At 42.9% G+C, this 19,610-nt stretch overlaps 1 protein-coding gene across 4 annotated transcripts in view; it reads left to right on the top strand.

Annotated features, from left to right (window-relative positions):
- Positions 1-19,610, top strand: part of FAM149B1 (family with sequence similarity 149 member B1) — a 21,051-nt gene extending 1,441 nt beyond the window's left edge. For 2 of the 4 annotated variants that reach the window (XM_069980513.1, XM_069980514.1), the window contains exons 4-15: positions 793-916; positions 2,106-2,248; positions 2,879-2,995; positions 3,296-3,460; positions 4,705-4,892; positions 6,015-6,148; positions 7,361-7,473; positions 12,665-12,883; positions 13,505-13,625; positions 16,902-16,983; positions 18,188-18,307; positions 18,860-19,610. In XM_069980513.1, the coding sequence (XP_069836614.1) occupies positions 793-916; positions 2,106-2,248; positions 2,879-2,995; positions 3,296-3,460; positions 4,705-4,892; positions 6,015-6,148; positions 7,361-7,473; positions 12,665-12,883; positions 13,505-13,625; positions 16,902-16,983; positions 18,188-18,307; positions 18,860-18,933 (1,600 nt within the window). In that variant the 3' untranslated portion in view covers positions 18,934-19,610. Of the gene's footprint in view, positions 1-792; positions 917-2,105; positions 2,249-2,878; positions 2,996-3,295; positions 3,461-4,704; positions 4,893-6,014; positions 6,149-7,360; positions 7,474-12,664; positions 12,884-13,504; positions 13,626-13,833; positions 14,066-14,093; positions 14,166-16,901; positions 16,984-18,187; positions 18,308-18,859 lie in introns of those variants that run through there. The other 2 variants (XR_011364256.1, XM_069980515.1) reach the window with 2 other exon arrangements.

Below are 19,610 nucleotides of genomic sequence, written 5' to 3'. Positions count from 1 at the left end.
TAGTGCAAGCTGTAGTAACGATGTAAGAAAAGTTTTCCTGTACACTTCAGGCCCTATAATAATGATTGCCATGTGATTTAAAGGAAACCTGAGGTCCTGGGGCCTCTCAAACCAATCCTGGAAGCTGACAGGTCTCATTGTTAACCACCATGGTCTGGGAAGGAGGTAATGCGGCAAGTATGGCCGCAATCACTTTTTGTGACTGAACAATGGACGTCTGAGATTTTCAGCTCTCTGTAACATCACATGTTGGGAGTGTTGAGACACGGTTCTCCTGTCAGGCACCAAGACCTAAGAGGTTCCCTTTAAATGGCACATTCTGAGTACTGTTGCAGATCATATGCCTTTGGCTGCTATTACGTCATGTGACTAAGCACAAATCACCTCAAGATGGCTTCAGAACATACACCTACTATGTAATTTTTGCAATTTTTGTTGCAGGAAGCGCCTACAGTACTAGTTAGTATCTACTGCACAAAATGCCTTTCTGCTCATTCCCTTAGCTGTATCATAATTTGAGGGGGGGGGGGGGGGGGGGGGGGGGGGGGGGGGGGGTAGCATAACATTCAGAAACAAGTTCTGCAGCATTTGTGTGATTCTGTCATGTCATAGACCTTTCCAGCACCTTAATGAATAAATGTAATAAGGAATACAGGCTATTATCAGGTCCACCCCAATACTAGTGCCCACTGACTGTTTAAAGGCGTTTACCAGGTAATCTCCGATAGTAATTACTTAAGTAAATGTGTATGTTAATGCAATAATAAAAATCTGTTGAATTCATATTTTCAGCAAATCAGATGTCTCTGAAAATTCAGGATTTCCAAGGAATGACACAGAGGTTTCGTGGTCGGAGTTTCAGAGTTACGCTGGCCTGTCGACAGACAACAGCTCAGTTTTGTCATGGGGCTTTGATGTAAGAAATAAAATCTGTGTGTACACAGTTTTCACACTGTCTGACATCACATTACACTTAAGAGTCCAGTCTTCACGGTCATATGGGTGCACGTACCCCACCCATGCCATAAGCCATTTTTGATGACTAGGCTAAAGCTGTGTTTGTACATTGCAGTTTCATTGCAGTACTGAATAATTCTATTACGATGCTGCTGTACTGTGAGAGTACTGCAATTAAACGTGTATGAACGCAGCCTTACATTGCCTAGGGAAGATGTTGACAAACCATAGAGTGCACTTTAACCCAAATTGTACTGTAAATATAATGATTGGATTGCTGTACATTAGCATTTAAGTTTGGATCATGGCCATACTAACTGCTGAATCTGCTATGACTATGGCTGGATTGAGAAGTTCCAGTAATTTGCTTTCCAACCTAGAGATATAATTTAAAGGTTTTGTCTTTAGAAAACTCCTTTTTACATGTCTTATTGGGGCATGTGAATATACTAGAAAGATGTACCACCTTCAAGATCTATCAGCCGAAGTGGAGAACCACTGGCAGAAATAATCCATAATATCAGTCAGGGAATTTTGGGGAACATGATACATTTAGGTGCAATTAACTGACCATTTTATAATCATAATAAAGTTGTCATCCTAATGAACGTCTGAGCAGTCGCATAAATGCCTCCAGCCTTCTAATGTGTTACAGGGGTTGGCCACTTTATAGTAAAATAGTACAGTGTACAGTATTAGTAAGTGTACTCACTGTATATACTGACAGCAGCTCCCCGTGTACTTCATAGAGCTAAAATCAGACTCCCCTCCTCAAGGCTGTGCTGTCCTGCACTGTGGTGTTTCTGTCCATAAAATGGCTGACATGGAGGAGCATGTGACCATGCCCTGCCCCCCCAGTGTCCACCACTGAGTCTGTTTATACCTATGGAGCACAAAGGGGACAGGGCATGGTCTGCTCCTCCATGTCAGCCATTTTGTGGACTGAAACAAAACAGAGCAGCGCAGCCCAGCCTGGAGGAGAAGAGTCTGATTTTAGCTCTATGAGCTACACAGGGAGCTGCTGTCACTAAGTGCAGTGAGTAAGTTATTTATACTGTACACTGAACTATTTTACTATAAAGTGGCCGCACAGTGGTGAAGTGATGATGCCGCACTGTTATAGGCTCTGATCTTATGGTCTCTTGCAGGAGTTTGACCAGGCCGCCACAAGACAAGTGCAGAAGATTTTCAAGCAGATTGATGAGCTGCTATATGAGCAGAAAGCCAGTACACTGGTGGAAGGTCTGCAAGAAGAGTGCCATCAATGGACATCGTCCTTCCCACATCTGCGGTATTCCATTACTGAGAGATGAACTACATTGTTTCTAACCATATCTTCTAGGACATTAAATTTGTGTGAGAAAAATGGAGTGAACCCCCTGCTGTGTTCCTTACATGATATCTGTGTATGATGTATCCAATGGAGATCAGGTAGCATACTTCCTAGCATATTTGCCAGTTCATCTGCATTGGAATTTGGAGCTGAGTGCCAAATTAAAGATATAGTAAAAAACCATCAGCACAGAATTTGGAACCTATTTAGTAGCTTGACCATCAGAATTCTGACGTGGATGTGCAGTTTGAACTCCCATCCGCTTGGCATAGTATTGGCGTGGAGTAATGCAGACCACGTTCGGTGATACAGTTGCAAGACAACCATATGGCACAGAGTAAGTTCCATACATGGGCCTATATGTAAATAATAGGCTTCCTGCACAGATATTGTTGAGTGTCATACACTTGCATTTGCAACCTGATAGCCCAATGGGGACTGTGTCTCTGCAAAACAGGCCAGAGTTCAAATATACTGGGACTCTATAAGGATTCCCCTTAAAAAGTATCCAACCCATTTGGATTAATGACTGAATACTGATTAGAAACATTTAGGTGAATATCTGTTGTTTCTCTGTCTGAATTTCAGAGTACAAGGCAAGCAGGTAGTGGCACCTGCAGATGACGGATATAGCTGGTACACCAGTCACTGTGAAACTGCTGCCTCTATACCCTTCAGTGCTCCCCATGCAAAAGAGTCCAGTGAGTAAGTATGAATAGCTTGCAAAAAGTAATATATGATTATCATGTATAGCAGTGTATGGAAACCGGGTTGCTGTTTGTTCTAGTTCTTATGAGCACTTTTCCACCTGATGTTATAAACTGCATTAACAGATTTAATTAATTTTAAAGATGTTTACTGGGTAAATTTAGGTGAAATAGACCCCTCTATATAGCCTTATAAATTACAAATAAAGAAGCACACCCCACCTAATGACTGCATAATTACATAGTAAGATTGTTCCAGTTGCTCCTCTAGGTTTCTTATATATAATTTGTGTTCCAGATTGGGTATTTTTGGTACAAGATTTCCTCTCTCCATTCCTGGTGACACCTCTACCCCGGTGTCTTTTTCTCTCCATACTGAAGAGGATGAGGATGAAGATGATGGAGAGGTTATCATGTCAGATGGTACAATGGAGGAATATTTGGCTTTTGACAGCCGAGATAAGTGAGTAATTGTCAGAGTAAGATAATGCTGGTGAGAAGAAGTGCAATGCACTGCAATTATTATTGTCTTATAATGTAAGTAGCCTGCTATAATGGAAGAGGGTGGCATAAACTAAAGGCCACATTATATGACCGGTTTGGTAAATAAGCTAGCATTGATCTGCTAGTTTAGCGCTCGCTTACAGAGCCTATTACATGACTCGACTATTGTGCGGCAAGGGCTGCACGGGCATCATTAATGATGTCCGTGCCGCCCTTACTTTATATAGTAAATAATAAACATATATACTTACCTGCCCAAACCATGATCAAGAGGGGACAGCGCCACAGGCAGTGATTGGCTGATTGGCTTGTTTCTTCAGAGGGGTGTAGAAGCTTCAGAGGCGGCTTCGGTGAGCTGGGAAGAGGCAGGACACCCGGGAGCGTGGGCAGGTAAGTATATATGTTTTTTATTTACTATATACTTTCATTGGCTACAAACCATGCTCCTCGGCGGATGATGATTTTTCAACATGTTGAAAGAAAACTATGATTGGCATCTTGGGTGATTGTTGTCTGTATTACACTGAGTGATATCTGCCCAAATCATCCTGATTGGGCAGATAATCGCCCCATGTAATAGGGCCTTAAATGTTTCCAGTTTTAACTACTTTAGCTATAGTGAAACATTCTCAGCTTTCTAATGTACTTTGTATTTCAGTTCAAATATTTGATTTAAAACATTCTTGTTCACAGACATTAACCCTGTACAGATCTAATATTTCCACAAGTGGCAGATGTATTCCTTTAAGACAATCCTATGTTACTACAGACTGAAACAGTTCACCTACAATGACATTTTAGAAAACGCAGGAAAGAGTTAAAATTATCTGCTGCTGATGTATTTAGCTTACTATGGTGGCTAGAAGAGTCATCTTGGCCTCTATGCTGGTGGTTTAGTCATCTTTCATGAGTTACAAAAGCTAAGTAAAGGCTGATAGATATATACCCCATAGATAGACATGTACCCCATATAATCGGAACAATGGTTCGGCTGACAGCTGCCTTAAAGTGAATTTGTTTTTCTGCATCGTCTTAGACTATGCAACTTTCTCATATTTGGGATAGTTATGTGCAGGAGTATTCAAATTTTTTTTTTTTGTAAAAACGTAGAGGTTTTCTTTAAGAAGTAAAATGCTTATTTATTTACAGTGACCTTTCCAAAAGAAACTTTATATTTTTGGAGGTTGTAATTTTGTTTTTTAGGGATGATGAATTATTTGAGTGGAACAGAGCGATGTCCCTGGACAGCCTGAAGATGGGCTACCCCCCAGTTTCTCCACAGTACTGTAAGAAAGAGGCAGTGCTGGCTTGCCTGTTTGATGATGTGTGGAAGGAAACAGTGGCATGTCTGGAGGAGCTCATTTGCAGACACTGGGAGGAAGCCATCACTGGTAAGTCAGACAGCTGCAAGCGGGAATGGAAATGTCTTAAATTGGAGGGAATATTATTCATTACAGAAAAAAAGGTAAAACAATTGTGAGACGTGAAAATGGGGTGGGAACCTGGCTCTTGTGTACCAATCCAAGTAGGCACAGAGGGCTCAGGAGTCTTATGACTATGGTAATAAAGTACACTAAAAAAAGGTTGAAAAAGCCTTATTTGTGAATGCAGATGGACGACAGCTGTTTGTTAGATTATGTATTGTAGAAACCTATTGAATACTATTAATATATCGTATCTTAGTATTGCACCGTAATATTTTTAAATTCAGTGGACTTCCTACCCACCTAGTAAGGCTGCTCTTAGGGTCCATTTACACAGAAAGATTATCTGACAGATTATCTGCCAAAGATTTGAAGCCAAAGCCAGGAATGGATTTGGAAAAACTGAGAAATCTCAGGCTTTCCTTTATGACCGGATCTTTGTTTATAGACTGTTCCTGGCTTTGCCTTCAAATCTTTGGCAGATAATCTGTCAGATAATCTTTCTGTGTAAATGGACCTTTATGCTACGTTTACACGAAGCGATAATTTGCTCAATAGAACAATTAACGATTTTGAAGCAACGATTTTTTTTTTTATAACGATCAGCGTTTAGATGGAACGATATATCGTACAGGAAAATCAGTGAACGACCGTCGAATTTTTTGCGAACAACGATTTAAGAACATGTTAAAAGATCAAAATGAACGATTTATCGATCGTTTGCCGGTTTTATATGTACGATTATCATTCCAATTTGATCGTTATCGCGAAAATTCGCCCGATAATCGTTCCGTGTAAACGTAGCATTACACTGTGCAACTGCTTTTTTTGCAACAGCTTTGAAGCCAAAACCAGGTGTGGATCATAATGAATTTGATCAAATTAAGAATAGTGGCTGCTACACACACACACACAAACATATATATATATATATGTCACTCCTAATATATCCAAATCATAAGTGACTATAAGTCACATCTGTTCTTTATATCATCAAATTTTATAACTAGTTTTTACTTCAAGGCTGCTGCAACAGAACTGCACAGTATAAGAGCAGCCTAACTCTAATTGTCTTAATTATTTTTTCAGATGACGACAGACAGGACATAGCCATTAAAACTACAAGAATAGAAACTCTTAACCCCTATGCGCCACTGCAGCGCCATCCATTGGTTCTACCTCCTGTCTCACATTCTAAAATTCCCCCCATCTCCCCAAATCTGGTAAGGTTCTTACTTTTTAAGCCTTAAGACGGACATACACAAGAAATACTGGTCTTTGGATATCCATGAGCCGCATGTTTATTTCAGCGGGGAGATGGAGAGAGAGCTCTTACACACACCTCCTAGGGACAGAAAGGATCTGGCATGTATAATCGGTCATGATGTGACCATACACATTAGATTGTCATTTCATCCCACCCAAATCATCCAGTTTTCCAGACTGCTATCCAATGAGTATGGCCTCCTTTATTCAGTCATAGGGTACCTTCACAAATACCGTATTGCAGAGGATTTCACGCTTTAGCAGGACAGCTCTCTGATTGGCTAAGGGGACGTCAGAGAGACGAAAGCCAGAGAAGCCCAGCAGTTGGGGGGTTAAGTGGGCAGGGGCTACATAGGGAATGACACTATAGAGTATCGCAGTGAATTTTGCATCCTTAATAAATCTCCTCCATAAAATGAAATTCAAAAGCACTGACTTTTGGGCCTAATATGGTTATAACGAATGCAGATTCATTTTAAACTAGCACTGTCATAGTCCACTACAAGATCACATGTGTATCTTTCTAAGGGTCCATTTACACAGAAAGATTATCTGACAGATTATCTGCCAAAGATTTGAAGCCAAAGCCAGGAATGGATTTGAAAAGAGGAAAAATCTCACACTTTCCTTTATGACCTGATCTCTGGTTATAGTCTGTTTCTAGCTTGGGCTTCAAATCTTTGGCAGATAATCTTTCTGTGTAAATGGACCTTAATGCTGCATTAACACTGAACTATTATCGTTCAAATTTTCGCAGTAACGATCGCATTTTAGCAATAATCGTACAGTGTAAACACAGCAAACAATCAAGCGACGAGCGAGAAATTGTTCATTTTGATCTTTCAACATATTCTCAAATCGTCGTTTGTCGTTCGTAGATCACTTTGTGTAAACAGTCTTTCAAAGATTCACCCTATGTGAAAGATGGGCTTAAGCGATCTTAAAAACGATCGCAATAACGATTTTTCTTATGAATTTTCTAACGATTTTTCTTATGAATTTTCTAACGATTTTTCTTATCAATTTTCTAATTTTTCTAATGATTTAATTGTCTAAACGCTGATCTTTATAAAAACCAAACCATTGCTTCGTTAAACGATTGATTGGGCAAATTATCGCTCCGTTTAAGCGCAGCATAAGACTAAACCATTACTGGGATCTGTTTGCAGGCTAACCGTTCTCAGGTGGGAAGTCTTATGAATCAACGGAACCTCAGTGATTTAATGTTGATTCATGGAATACCATTACAGCAAAGGAATTTACATCTGATGGAAAAAGTTTTGTGAGTATGACATTTTAATGTGGATTTATTGGACGAAAGAGCCCAATGTCAAGGTATTAGTGATTAGCCAATAAATGAGCACACGGCAAGTGGTCCTTAAAAGTGTTGGTTGGCTCCACATATCTGTGTAACTAAAGAGGTGTGTGTTAAAGGGGTAGTGCGGTGTAAAACTTTTTTTTCCCATTCTGACCCTTTGCCAAAGTTATACATACCCCCCATATGCTTCCTGTACCAGAATGTTTGTTTTCCCTGACTTTGAGCCCCCTCTCCAGCTGCACAGGAAGTCCTGTAGTTCTGAAAATCTCTCTGACTGTCGTCACATAGATTTCCCTGTCCTCCATCTTGTGCCAAATGTCAGAGAAGGTGGAATGTGACTGGGCGGTGCTGGCAGTGAGACAGTCTCTTCTTATTAGTCCCCTTCAGGGTTAATTTAAATATGTGGGCGTATGAATTCTTATTGGTGTAGTAGTAGTGAGCAGCAGCCAGATTCTAACCCAGGTAGAATAGCTGACTGCTAATGTCTGTAATGTGATCTCCCTGTATGTACATACAAGCTCTGCTGGATTACAGCGTCCTCCTGGTGTAGCAGAGATGAGTTTCACTATAGTGCTGCCATGGTCCTGGAGGTAATTTTGCTCCAGGAGCATGGCAGCACCGTAGTAAAACTCAGCTCTGCAACATCATCAGGGAGATGCTGTAATCCAGAGCTTATATGTGCATTCAGGGACATCACTCTGCCGCTGCCGAACTTCCCCTGGATGCCGCCACCCCCCCCCCCCTCCAGAGCCCCCCCCCGCTGGCTGGGACATCTGCTGACAGCCCTTCTGGAGCCGGGACATCGTCCTCTCCGGCTGACGAGAAGCCAGGCAATGTATGTTCACTACAGCGCTGCAATGTTCCTGTAGTGAAGCTCAGCTCTGCTACATTGCCTGGCTTCTCGGCGGCCGGAGAGGACAGGATGATGTCCCGGCTCCAGAGGGGCTGTCAGTAGAGTGATGGATGTCCCAGCCAGCGGGGGCTCTGGAGGGGGGGTGGCGGCAGGGCCGGGACAAGGAGTTTTGGTGCCCTAGGCAGAGAAGCCAAATAGCGCCCCCCCCCCCCCCCCCCAAAAAAAAAATTATTTTTTTTTTGTTAAAATACCATTTCGATACTTAAAGGTTAAAAAAAGCGCAAAAGTGCCTAAAATACAGCGCACTACAACTCTCAACATACCTTCTTGTGCAGTACAACATCCAGCATACCTAATTGTCTACAAGAAAGTATGCTGAGAGTTGTAGTTGTGCAGCAGCAACCTCCCGACACAACTCCCAGCATACCTTCTTGTGCACAAGGAGGTATACTGGGAGATGTAAGGCACAAGAAGGTATGCTGGGAGTTGTAGTGCACAAATAGGAATGCTGGGAGTTGTAGTTGTGGTGGAAGGCTTTTGCTGCAAAACTATAACTCCCAGCATACCTTCTTATGCACAAGAAGGTAGGCTGGGAAGTGTAAGGCACAAGAAGGTAGGCTGGGAGGGAACTGGCCGGTGCGAGGGCCGCAAGGTGCATCGGCGGCTCCCGGGGGTGAAAGGATGGGGGGCAGGACTGGCAGGGTGCATGGGCGGCTCCCGGGGGACCGGCTGCATCAGCAAGGGGATGGTTAGATTACTGCCGTCCATAATATCACAGGCTGCAGTCTTTAGCAGTGGGGGGCGGCCCCATATGTAGCAGACCCCTGCTGCATATGGAGCGGCTCGGGGGTGGGTTAATTGCCGCTGTCAGGTGTGACAGCGGCATCTACAGGTGTGACAGCGGCATCTACACTGTAAAATAGCCGGCACAAGCAATCGCTGTGTGCCGGCTATTTAAATTTGGCGCAGCTGGGAGCGGACAGTGTGCAGGGCCAAGGAGGTGACACTAGGGGGCTGGGGCAGGACAGAGAACATGACTGAAGCTCAGCTAGCCACCAGCCGTGTTCTCTGTGCTATACTTTATGTTAAGCTGCACTATTAGGAAGGAAGGAAATCCTGTTACCGAACCGGTTTCTTGCCCGGAATATCAATAGTAGTATCGATATTTCGGTGCATCGTGCATCACTATAGCCTCCACAGTGTAACTTCCTGACTGCCCCCACATAGGCCCTATTACACCAACAGATTATCTGACAGATTTTTTTAAGCCAAAGCCAGGAATGGATGTGAAAAGAGGCGAGATCTCAGTCTTTCCTTTAATACCTGTTCCCTGTTTTTAGTCCATTCCTGGCTTTGGCTAAAAAAAAAAATCAGTCAGATAATCTGTTGGTATAATAGGGCCCTTAGTGTGTAGTCTTCAACCCCTCCCCCACATAGTATAGCCCCCACAGTGTATAGCCTGGGGCTATACACTCTGGGGGCTATACTATGTGGGGTGGGGTGTGGAGACTGTACACTATGCGGGGGCAGCCAGAAGGCTATACTGTATGTGGGGGCCATTACGCCGGGACTGCTGCTAGTGTTGTTAACACAAAAACTATTTATATGCATTGTTTAAAAAAAAAAAAAAAATCAATATATCGGAACCAAATATTACCTCCATACTGTTATTGAAGAAAACACTATGTATAGGCCAATATTACTGCCACAGAGTGACCACCGCATAATGACATTATATACAGGCCAATATTAGCACCACACCATGACCGCCACATAATGACTCTATATATACACTATATACAGACCAATATTACCGCCATAGACTGACCACCATATAATGACTCTATTTATACACTATATACAGACCAATATTATCGCAATAGATTGATCACCGCATAATGATACTATATACAGACCAATATTTCTGCCATAGAGTGACCACTGCATAATGACACTATACACATTATATACAGACCAATATTTCTGCCATAGAGTGACCGCCGCATAATGACTCTATATACACTGTATATAGACCAATATTACTGCCATACAGTGACCACCTAAGGACTCAATACTACCCAATAGTGACATAATCATACACTATACATAGGAGCTGCAGCCAATCAGCGGCCTCAGTGGTCACCGGAAGAAATTACATAGGACTGATGAGGCCAGAGAATAGCTGCAGCTCCTATATACAGTCTATTCAGCTCAACACTTCTGCTGGACAGTGGAGTCTCAGCAGTGCTAATACACATACTATATATATATATATATATATATATATATATATATATATACACACACACACACGCACACACACGCAACACATCCATGAAAACACATACAAATCCAAACCATCCAGTCCACACACTACACACATGACATGTAACACACTACATTCATCCATTAAACACATAGCATTCATACACACACTACATGTACAGTATACTTACTCCATCTAGCAGCATGCTGGGAGTAGTAGTCCTGGTCCATGGCAGCAGCAGGCTGGGATCCTCACTGCAGCCCTCTCCTCCATCGTCCCGACTGCCACACCAGTCTCACCAGGAAGACAGGGAAATCACCTGATGCAGGAGGGATGGGATCCAGCACACTCCTGAGCCCGGCATCCTGCAGCCTGTGTGTGACCCCTAATAGCAGCAATAGGCTGTAGCCAGGGATCACTGCCAGGTGCTGCAGGACGCTGTCTGTGTGCTCCTGCCTGTGACACAGGATGGGGGCCCTGGGCAATTGCCCTGTTTGCTCCCCCCCCCCCCAACGCCGGCCCTGGGTGGTGACAGCTTACCCCCCCTCTATCATAGTAGCCCCCACATCCTGATCATGAGGCAGCTAAGCTTACCTCACTGCTCAGCTGCACTCCTCACCTACTTGACTCTGGAGAAATCATGTGACAGTACTGAGAAGCTCATTGATCCGGAATAGGAGTCAGGAGGAGGAGCGGATATGACTGCGGCCGCGGGACTAGAGCCTGGTCCGCCCAGCGACATGTGAGGTGAGGGGGCTGGTTTGGATGTTGTGGCTGCAGAGGGCGTTGCTAGCAGCCGGAGTTCGGCCCTCCCGTCGGCATATGAGATCCACAGGGGGTTGCTGTTGGAAGCGCAGGGCTGGAGCCTGCAGTAGCTTCAGAGCTGATGCTGCTGCAGGTAAGGGGGACATGAGGGCGCTGGTGGTATGTGAGCGCGCGGGGGCAGCCACCAGGAGGCAGAATACAGTAGCCTGTAGTAAAAAAAAAAAAAAATCAGACTGCAATTGCGCAGATGGCGCCCTAGGCCATCGCCTACCCTGGCCTACCCTTTGTCCCGGCCCTGGGTGGCGGCATCCAGGGGAAGTTCGGCAGTGGCAGGGGGCAGAGTGATGTCCCTGAATGCACATATAAGTTCTGGATTACAGCATCTCCCTGATGATGTTGCAGAGCTGAGTTTTACTACGGTGCTGCCATGCTCCTGGAGCAAAATTACCTCCAGGACCATGGCAGCACTATAGTGAAACTCAGCTCGGCTACACCAGGAGGACGCTGTAATCCAGCAGAGCTTGTATGTACATACAGGGAGATCACATTACAGACATTAGCAGTCAGCTATTCTACCTGGGTTAGAATCTGGCTGCTGCTCACTACTACTACACCAATAAGAATTCATACGCCCACATATTTAAATTAGCCCTGAAGGGGACCAATAAGAAGAGACTGTCTCACTGCCAGCACCGCCCAGTCACATTCCACCTTCTCTGACGTTTGGCACAAAATGGAGGACAGGGAAATCTATGTGACGACAGTCGGAGAGATTTTCAGAACTATAGGACTTCCTGTGCAGCTGGAGAGGGGGCTCAAAGTCAGGGAAAACAAACATTCTGGTACAGGAAGCATATGGGGGGTATGTATAACTTTGGCAAAGTGTCAGAATGGGAAAAAAAAGTCTTACACCGCACTACCCCTTTAAGGGCCACACAAAAGATCCAGCAGTCGTTTTTGTGGTCCTGCCCACAAAACAACTGAGCTGTGTTAGATCTTAAACTATAATGTCAGGCTTGTATCAGGCACTGGTCTGCCCCCTGAATGGTCCCAATGTACTTGGTTTTCGTCCGACAAAGATTTTTTCAAATTAGTTCAGTAGGATGTATAATAAGAGTCACAAAGAGCATAGAGGCTCGGCTTAGTGTCTTCTGTAGTATATTTGTTTAAAGCCTGTATTTTAAGATGCCGTCGCTGGATGTTATACTTGTCAGATGATTCAGCTACATAAACTTGATGTTGCTTAAACCTAACATCTCCTTGTCCTTTAGAGATTCAGATGATAAATCACCTATGAGACCAACATCTGCTGCTCTGATCTCTGGGAAACCAAGGCCAGGCCGCTCACTGGAGCACAGCTCCTCTTCACTGTCTCACAATGTTCCATCTGCTAGAAGACGGAATCCCCCTCGTACACTGCACCCCATCAATAACAATCCCTCTAGGTCAGGGACACCAAAGATGGAAGAGGTGATCAGAGGAACACGACTGTAAGTTTGGATTATACACAGTTTGCCAAGTTACAGAATGCAATACAGAATGTCATACTTCTCCCAGTTTCCCAGGACTGGATCCAGCTTTTCCCAGAACTCGAGGAGGAGCGTCTCAGAGCGGCAGTCAGTTAAATGGCATAGGCTGATGTAGAGATTATAATGAAGCACTTCACTTTGTTATTACTGTAAATTCGCTCATCTCTAGTTAGTGGGAACCTGAAGCACAGGCAGCATGAAAACACTAATAGACTCCATCTGTACACGCTGGCAGGAATGGTGCTGTCACTGGGGCAGCTTCTCCTCATTGCACTGTATCTGTCTCCCCTTGATTGCTAGATCTTCCTCTGTTTTCGTATAGGGAAAGTACAAGGCATTAGGGGAGGTAACTGTGTAAGGATTTATACATCTCAAATTCAACTAAACCATAAATCTATGCAGTAAGCTTTCCCTAGTGGCAGCAAAAAAAACATAATTATTTCCAGGAGCCTCTCTTCTCCAAGTGCACCTCTAGTGCGGCCAAGTTATTGAGGTGTATGTAACGCTGCTGGTGAGGTTTTCTGCTGTTTCTAATGTACTTGTTAATTAAAACAAGATTTTTGTGTCTTTTGGTGGGAACAGCCAGACTGCAAATGACCAGCTGCCCTGCTCCCCTGTTCCCTTTAACCGAAATAATCTCCTGCCACCGATTGGTACTTCAGATACCGAATACAACAACTTGCCTGGATCACAGAGACAAACGGTAAATGCTGAATCTGTGGTCCTTTTGAATGTTGCAGTTTAGAAAAAAAAACAAAAAAATAGTGCCACACTTGTCTTTAGGTAGTGTGCGGTATTACAGCTTGGCTCTATTCATCAGGTGCAATACCGCACACAAACTGAGGACAAGAATAGTGCTGTTTCTGGAAGAAAGTAACCAAGTGTTCATACACTTTTACTATTCTCTCCAGATTTCACCGTACACATGAACTCCCAGGGGAACATTTGTGTGTTCTCAATGATGGGTAAGCTGCTGCCAGATAGCCCTGGTGACTTATTATTATGAGAACAAAAGTGTTAGGCAGTTGAAATAAATGTTACATTAGAAGAGATACAGTAAAAACACTGGTTACGACTGCCGACCATTATTCTGTTACCCGTCTCATTACTATTATTGTTAAGATTCACTGTCTGTGTTCTGTAAAGTCCCTGAACTATTTTACTTCTGCAGATGGTTTGAGTTATTTTGTGACACAGTGGCAAAGTATAGCAGCAAGTCCTCTTAGATATGCTGCACAGTCATGTGAGTACAATACTGTGTGATACTGTCATGTGCAGCATTTTCTGGTTTCATTTAAAACATATGTACACTTTTCACTGTTCTATTGCTTCAGTTCATCTGAAATAAAATAATCATTCAAGCAGGCTTGATTCAGAATGCCATTCTGTGTATATTCTGTGTGTATTGCTGTTATGGAGACCTATGTGTCTCCATGGCTACAGACTACAAACAGATCTTGTGTGCAGTCTGACGCTGTATTGCAGGGCTGTGGAGTCGGGCTGTGGACTCCGGCTTTAAAAAAATCTTTAAAAAATTTAGAATTGAGTTTTGAGATGAATTTTAGAAGTTTTGTTCATCAATATATATTTTTATGATCAACATTCTAATAGGACACTGGCCCTATTAGATAAGGGTGGTCGGGGAAAAGTTGTCAGTCACTATTTGGCAGTTTGTTTCTGAGCTGGAAGAGTCCATTGTGTGTGTGGGGGGGATCTGTGCTGTTCTCTTCCTGGATGCTGGATGACTGTATATGAGCAGCAGTGTAATATGAAGATATCCTGTGTAATATAGAGGAGGAGGAGAGGACATAAGTAGTGTAGCAGTAACCTCTGTCCTCAGTGTGGTGTTTTCTCTCTGGGAGAAGACTTTGTGTTTTTTTCAGCGTTCTATGGCTGCAGCTGTGTGTGTGTGTGTGTGTGTGTGTGTGTGTGTGTGTGGTGTGCGCTATGGCTGTAGCAGGCTGTGTGTGTTTGCTATGGCTGCAGCAGGATGTGTGTGTGTGTGTGTATATATATATATATATATATATATATATATATGCTATGGCTGCAGGAGGCTGTGTGTGTATTCTCTGGCTGCAGGAGACTGTGTGTGTGTGTGTGTGTGCTATGGCATGCCCCACAGTGACCCCTCTATATCACTATGGCGGACCCCTCTATACCACTATATGTGACCCCCTCTATATCACTATGGCTGACCTATATGTCACAGGTATATGGCATTGTTAGCAGTGTATCTTTGTGTATGGTGAATATTTAGTTAGAAACATAGAAGATGTCAGCATAACAGACCTCCTGCTCCATCTAGTCTAGTTCTGAGTAGTTCAGGACATGAAGGCTGGAGACTGGCTGCATCCACTGCACACACACAGGAGAATTTGCTTTATTTACAGTACAGTGTTCCCTTATTCCCTCAAAAGTCGCCCCAGGATCATGTAGGACATTAGGGAGAAGCTGCTGAGCCAGTGTGATAATAACTCCCCAGGTATCTGATTGGCCATTTATGAAGGAGCAGGAGCAGGAGTCGGTCCTGATAAAATTCAGGAGTTGGAGTCTGAGCTGCGGCTTACCGACTCCACAGCTCTGTGCTGTAGTCATGTTATCCCCTCTGTTCCATTTTCTTACTAATCTACCGACAGAAGAGGGGGCACTTAGAAGGATTGCAGCAGTAAACTAAACAATTTGCTTGTAGTTATCGTTAAAGTAGATAGGTCTGTATCTTAGCAGAATACACAATAAGGCTATGTTCACACAGCGTAAAAGTACGCCCGTTGTTGCCATCAGCGAAAACGTCCGTACTTTGTACGGTGTGGAACACTGCCTATTTTTCTATGGGATCCCGGCCGAAGCAAATACACATCGTATACGCTCCGGCCGGGATACCATGCGGGACGCAAAGAACTGACATGTCAGTTCACACAATGAAGCAAGCGGCTCCGGCCGCTTCCTTCATTGTGTGCTATTAGAGTTCTGATGCGCCCGCATCAGAACACTGCGGCTGGAAAGATCATCTGGCCGGTTCTGCAGTACTGCATGCTGGGATGATCTTTTCAGAGACCGGCCGTTCCGTGACCAAGCCGGGTCACAGAACGGTCGGTCTCATACACTGTGTGAACATAGCCTAAAGTAGCATAAAGCTGTTTTATTTTACTTTAGGTGCATTGGAGCAATAAAATAATTTAAAAGTGTATGTAAACTTTAAACTCACTCCATCTGTGTATTTGTGTGTATTGTTCATAGATGTTTTACATATTTTGCACTCTGAAAATGATATTGCTTGGTGTCTTATATAAACACTGCTGATACAACTATTGTCATCAGCTCAGTATAGGACATTAAAGACGAGTATTTTCGCATTATTGGAAAACCCTTATCTTTATTCAGTGGCCAACAATACAGTCCACTAAAGCTGGCCATACACATGCTACAACATATTAGCTCTGCAATTGTAACTGCTGTAAACTTATATCTGATTCCCCTTTCCTCTGACGTATGCCATTAACTATTTTTGAGCCCTCCAATTGAGTTAAAAAATGCATTGAAAGCAATGGGAGATGGTTTTCAAGTGAAAACATCAGGGGCTTTGAGCTGAAAAACATCTATTTTTTTTTTCCTCCAAAAGCCATTGTCCACGTGAACATGCCCTAAGAAATATTCCAATACTCTGTAGTTGCAAATCCTTTGGATGAATTACATTTTATATAAGGTTATCTTCTGTTCTGATGGAAAGCTAAGTGTATCTTTCTTCAACTTTTTATAGTTCATGGCTGCAGAATATTTAAAGTCAGATTTGATGGTGTTATAACACATGGATGGTCATACCTTTTACATTTTGGAGTCCATTATTACAAACATGTCTGCATGCATGTCCTTTCTAAACATGTGCATGTCGTGCCTATGGTGTTCTGCCACTGCTGTGTTTCCATCCATTTAAACATACCCATGGCAACATGCATTGACTTGCTATTTATTTCCATAGCCAGACGACATCATGGGAAGGTCCTTTGTTATTTCTGAACACTCACATCCACTTCGGTACAGAAGAGGTTCTGAAGGAATAGGTAATGTAAAAAGATTCTCATGGAGTGACAGTAAGATGCCTGCTTCTTCACAATTGACCCCAGTGTTATATACTGAATTGGTTAAAGGAGAAGTCTAGCGAAATTTTTTTATTAAACTATTGTATTGCCCCCTAAAAGTTATACAAATCACCAATATACACTTATTATGGGAAATGTACATAAAGTGCTTTTTTTCCCTGCACTTACTACTGCATCAAGGTTTCACTTCCTGGATAACATGGTGATGTCACTTCCTGGATAACATGGTGATATCACAACCCATCTCCCAGAGCTGTGCGGGCTGTGGCTGCTGGAGAAGATGATGGCAGAGGGACACTGAGGGACACAGGGCACTGGAGGGACACTAAGCACCCATCTGCCATCATCCTCTCCAGCAGCCATAGCCCGCACAGCTCAGGGAGTCAGGTCGTGAAATCACTATTTTATCCAGGATGTGAAACCCTGATGCAGTAGCAAGTGCAGGGAAAAAAGCACTTTATGTGCATTTCCCGTAATAAGTGAATTTTCGTGATTTGAATAACTTTTGGTGGGCAATACGATACAAATTTTTGCCGGACTTCTCCTTTAACTTGAAGGCATTGTCGTAGTCCTCTGTGGCCCCCCTCTGATTGCCACACCAAAGTGTAAGTATTGCTAGGAGGGTGAGTGTCACTTTGTCTCCCATTGGGTGAGATCAGATAAGACACTAACTACATGTTCTTATGCCAGAAAACCATTATGTACATGCCCTGCAACGTGGGTTTGAATGCAGAATCTGGACACCTAGACAGGAATTATATAGTTATGCTCACCACAACAGCAACTAGCTGATCATCTTGGGTTCAGCAACTAACCCCCCTCCAACAAATCCATTCAAATCAATAAACAGCTTTTGTTCCCCAGAGCCGTTCTCCGCTGTAGCTTAGGGTACGTTCCCGCTGAAGAATACGTGCAGAGACTTCAAGTGGATTCCACTGCATGGCCTCCGCTTGAAGTTCCACCCGCTCCCTAGACTCATTGATATATGCTGGCAAATTTCACACTACGCCCAAAGAATTAACATGCTTTAGCTTTGGCTATCAAGACATGATGGGAATTGTAGTTTTATAACAGCTGAAATGCCTGAGTTTGCCTCCTGCATTATAGAGGGTATTAGATAACTATAATATAATAATGTGATTGTGATTCTTTTTTTTATCTACAGATGCCATTAGTATTGGAGTAACTGGCATTGGTTTAGGTATTGCCAGTCCTTCAGCCAGTTCTTTACAATGGGGCCAATCCATAAATGAGAAGAAAGAGGACAGGGATGATCAATACTCAGGTCAGTACTATGACTCTGCACTACCATTGCTCTGTGAACACTGACAAAGGAACTGCACTGTAAATGCTTGTAGCCTTATTAAAAGTCTTACAGGATCCTCTCTCCCATTGTACCATGTACTTTATATGTTTATATGTTACGTTCTGCATGTTAACCCTTACTATTTGTACAGTGCTTTAAAAAAAAGAGAAGGAGGAAAGTAACGTGCATGTCATTGGTTCTAGAGATTAGGGTCCATTTACACAGAAAGATTATCTGACAGCTTATCTGCCAAAAATTTGAAGCCAAAGCCAGAAACAGACTATAAACAGAGATCCGGTCATAAAGGAAAGCCTGTTCTCCTTCTTTCAAATCCATTCCTGGCTTTGGCTTCATCTTTGGCAGATAATCTTTCTGTGTAAATGGACCCTAACATATCTCTAAGACATGTCAGAAGTTACTTGTAAAAACAGTAATACTTTTGCTTTTCTAATAATTCAAGCACATGACAAGGATCCCTTGGGGAGCCACCAATGTCATTTATATATGTTTTTTTTTCTTCTTTGTTTTAAGGAATCCCACTGCAATCAGTAATGAAGTCTAATAGCCGTGGCGGACCCCTTACCAGAAGCAGACATGGACTTTAGGCTCAGGATGTGTAAGCTTTTTACTACAAAAGATGCCAAATTTCTTCAGCACTGTCAGCCACTAGTACTAGTTTGTTGGTTCCTTGTTATGACCAGATTCCTCGGCTGACAATAGGCTTCAGGAATGGATGTGTACTCACATCAATCTATACAGTACTGGAAGGAGGAACACATTAAGTTCTTTCCAGCACAGCTAAGTACCAAAGACATTTCCTAAACATGTGCTTATATAAAGGGTGATTCCCAGAACCTGTCCACATCCTTTATGCTATATGGTTACATATGTCAGTAAATGCCACTGATGTATACTTCTGATGTGCCTGTGGCTATTGGAATCTGAACTGTACTGAGAATTGAAGCTGACTGTACTATTAACATGTGCACATCATACAGTAGTACTTTACCGTTTTTATACTCCAGCGCTGCACCCATAGACCTTGCTGTATGGACACACTAGTGTACAATGTCCTCAGAGCAGTCATCAGAACCTGGGATGTTACTATGCCCATGAAAAGTATGTGGGATCTGACACACTGCCAAATAACTTGGCAAATTTACATAGGATTTCTTCATTGAAGGTTTTTGTAGCATCAGTTGTGTAAATATGTATTTTTACAGATTTAATAAATACTTTATAATTCATTGTAATATACAGGATACATAGTAATTTGGTTGTT

Source organism: Dendropsophus ebraccatus, chromosome 8, assembly GCF_027789765.1.
Source record: "Dendropsophus ebraccatus isolate aDenEbr1 chromosome 8, aDenEbr1.pat, whole genome shotgun sequence".
NCBI lineage: Eukaryota > Metazoa > Chordata > Amphibia > Anura > Hylidae > Dendropsophus > Dendropsophus ebraccatus.
The sequence above is the reverse complement of the archived record's forward strand: the minus strand, read 5'-3'. Positions and strand labels throughout refer to the sequence as shown.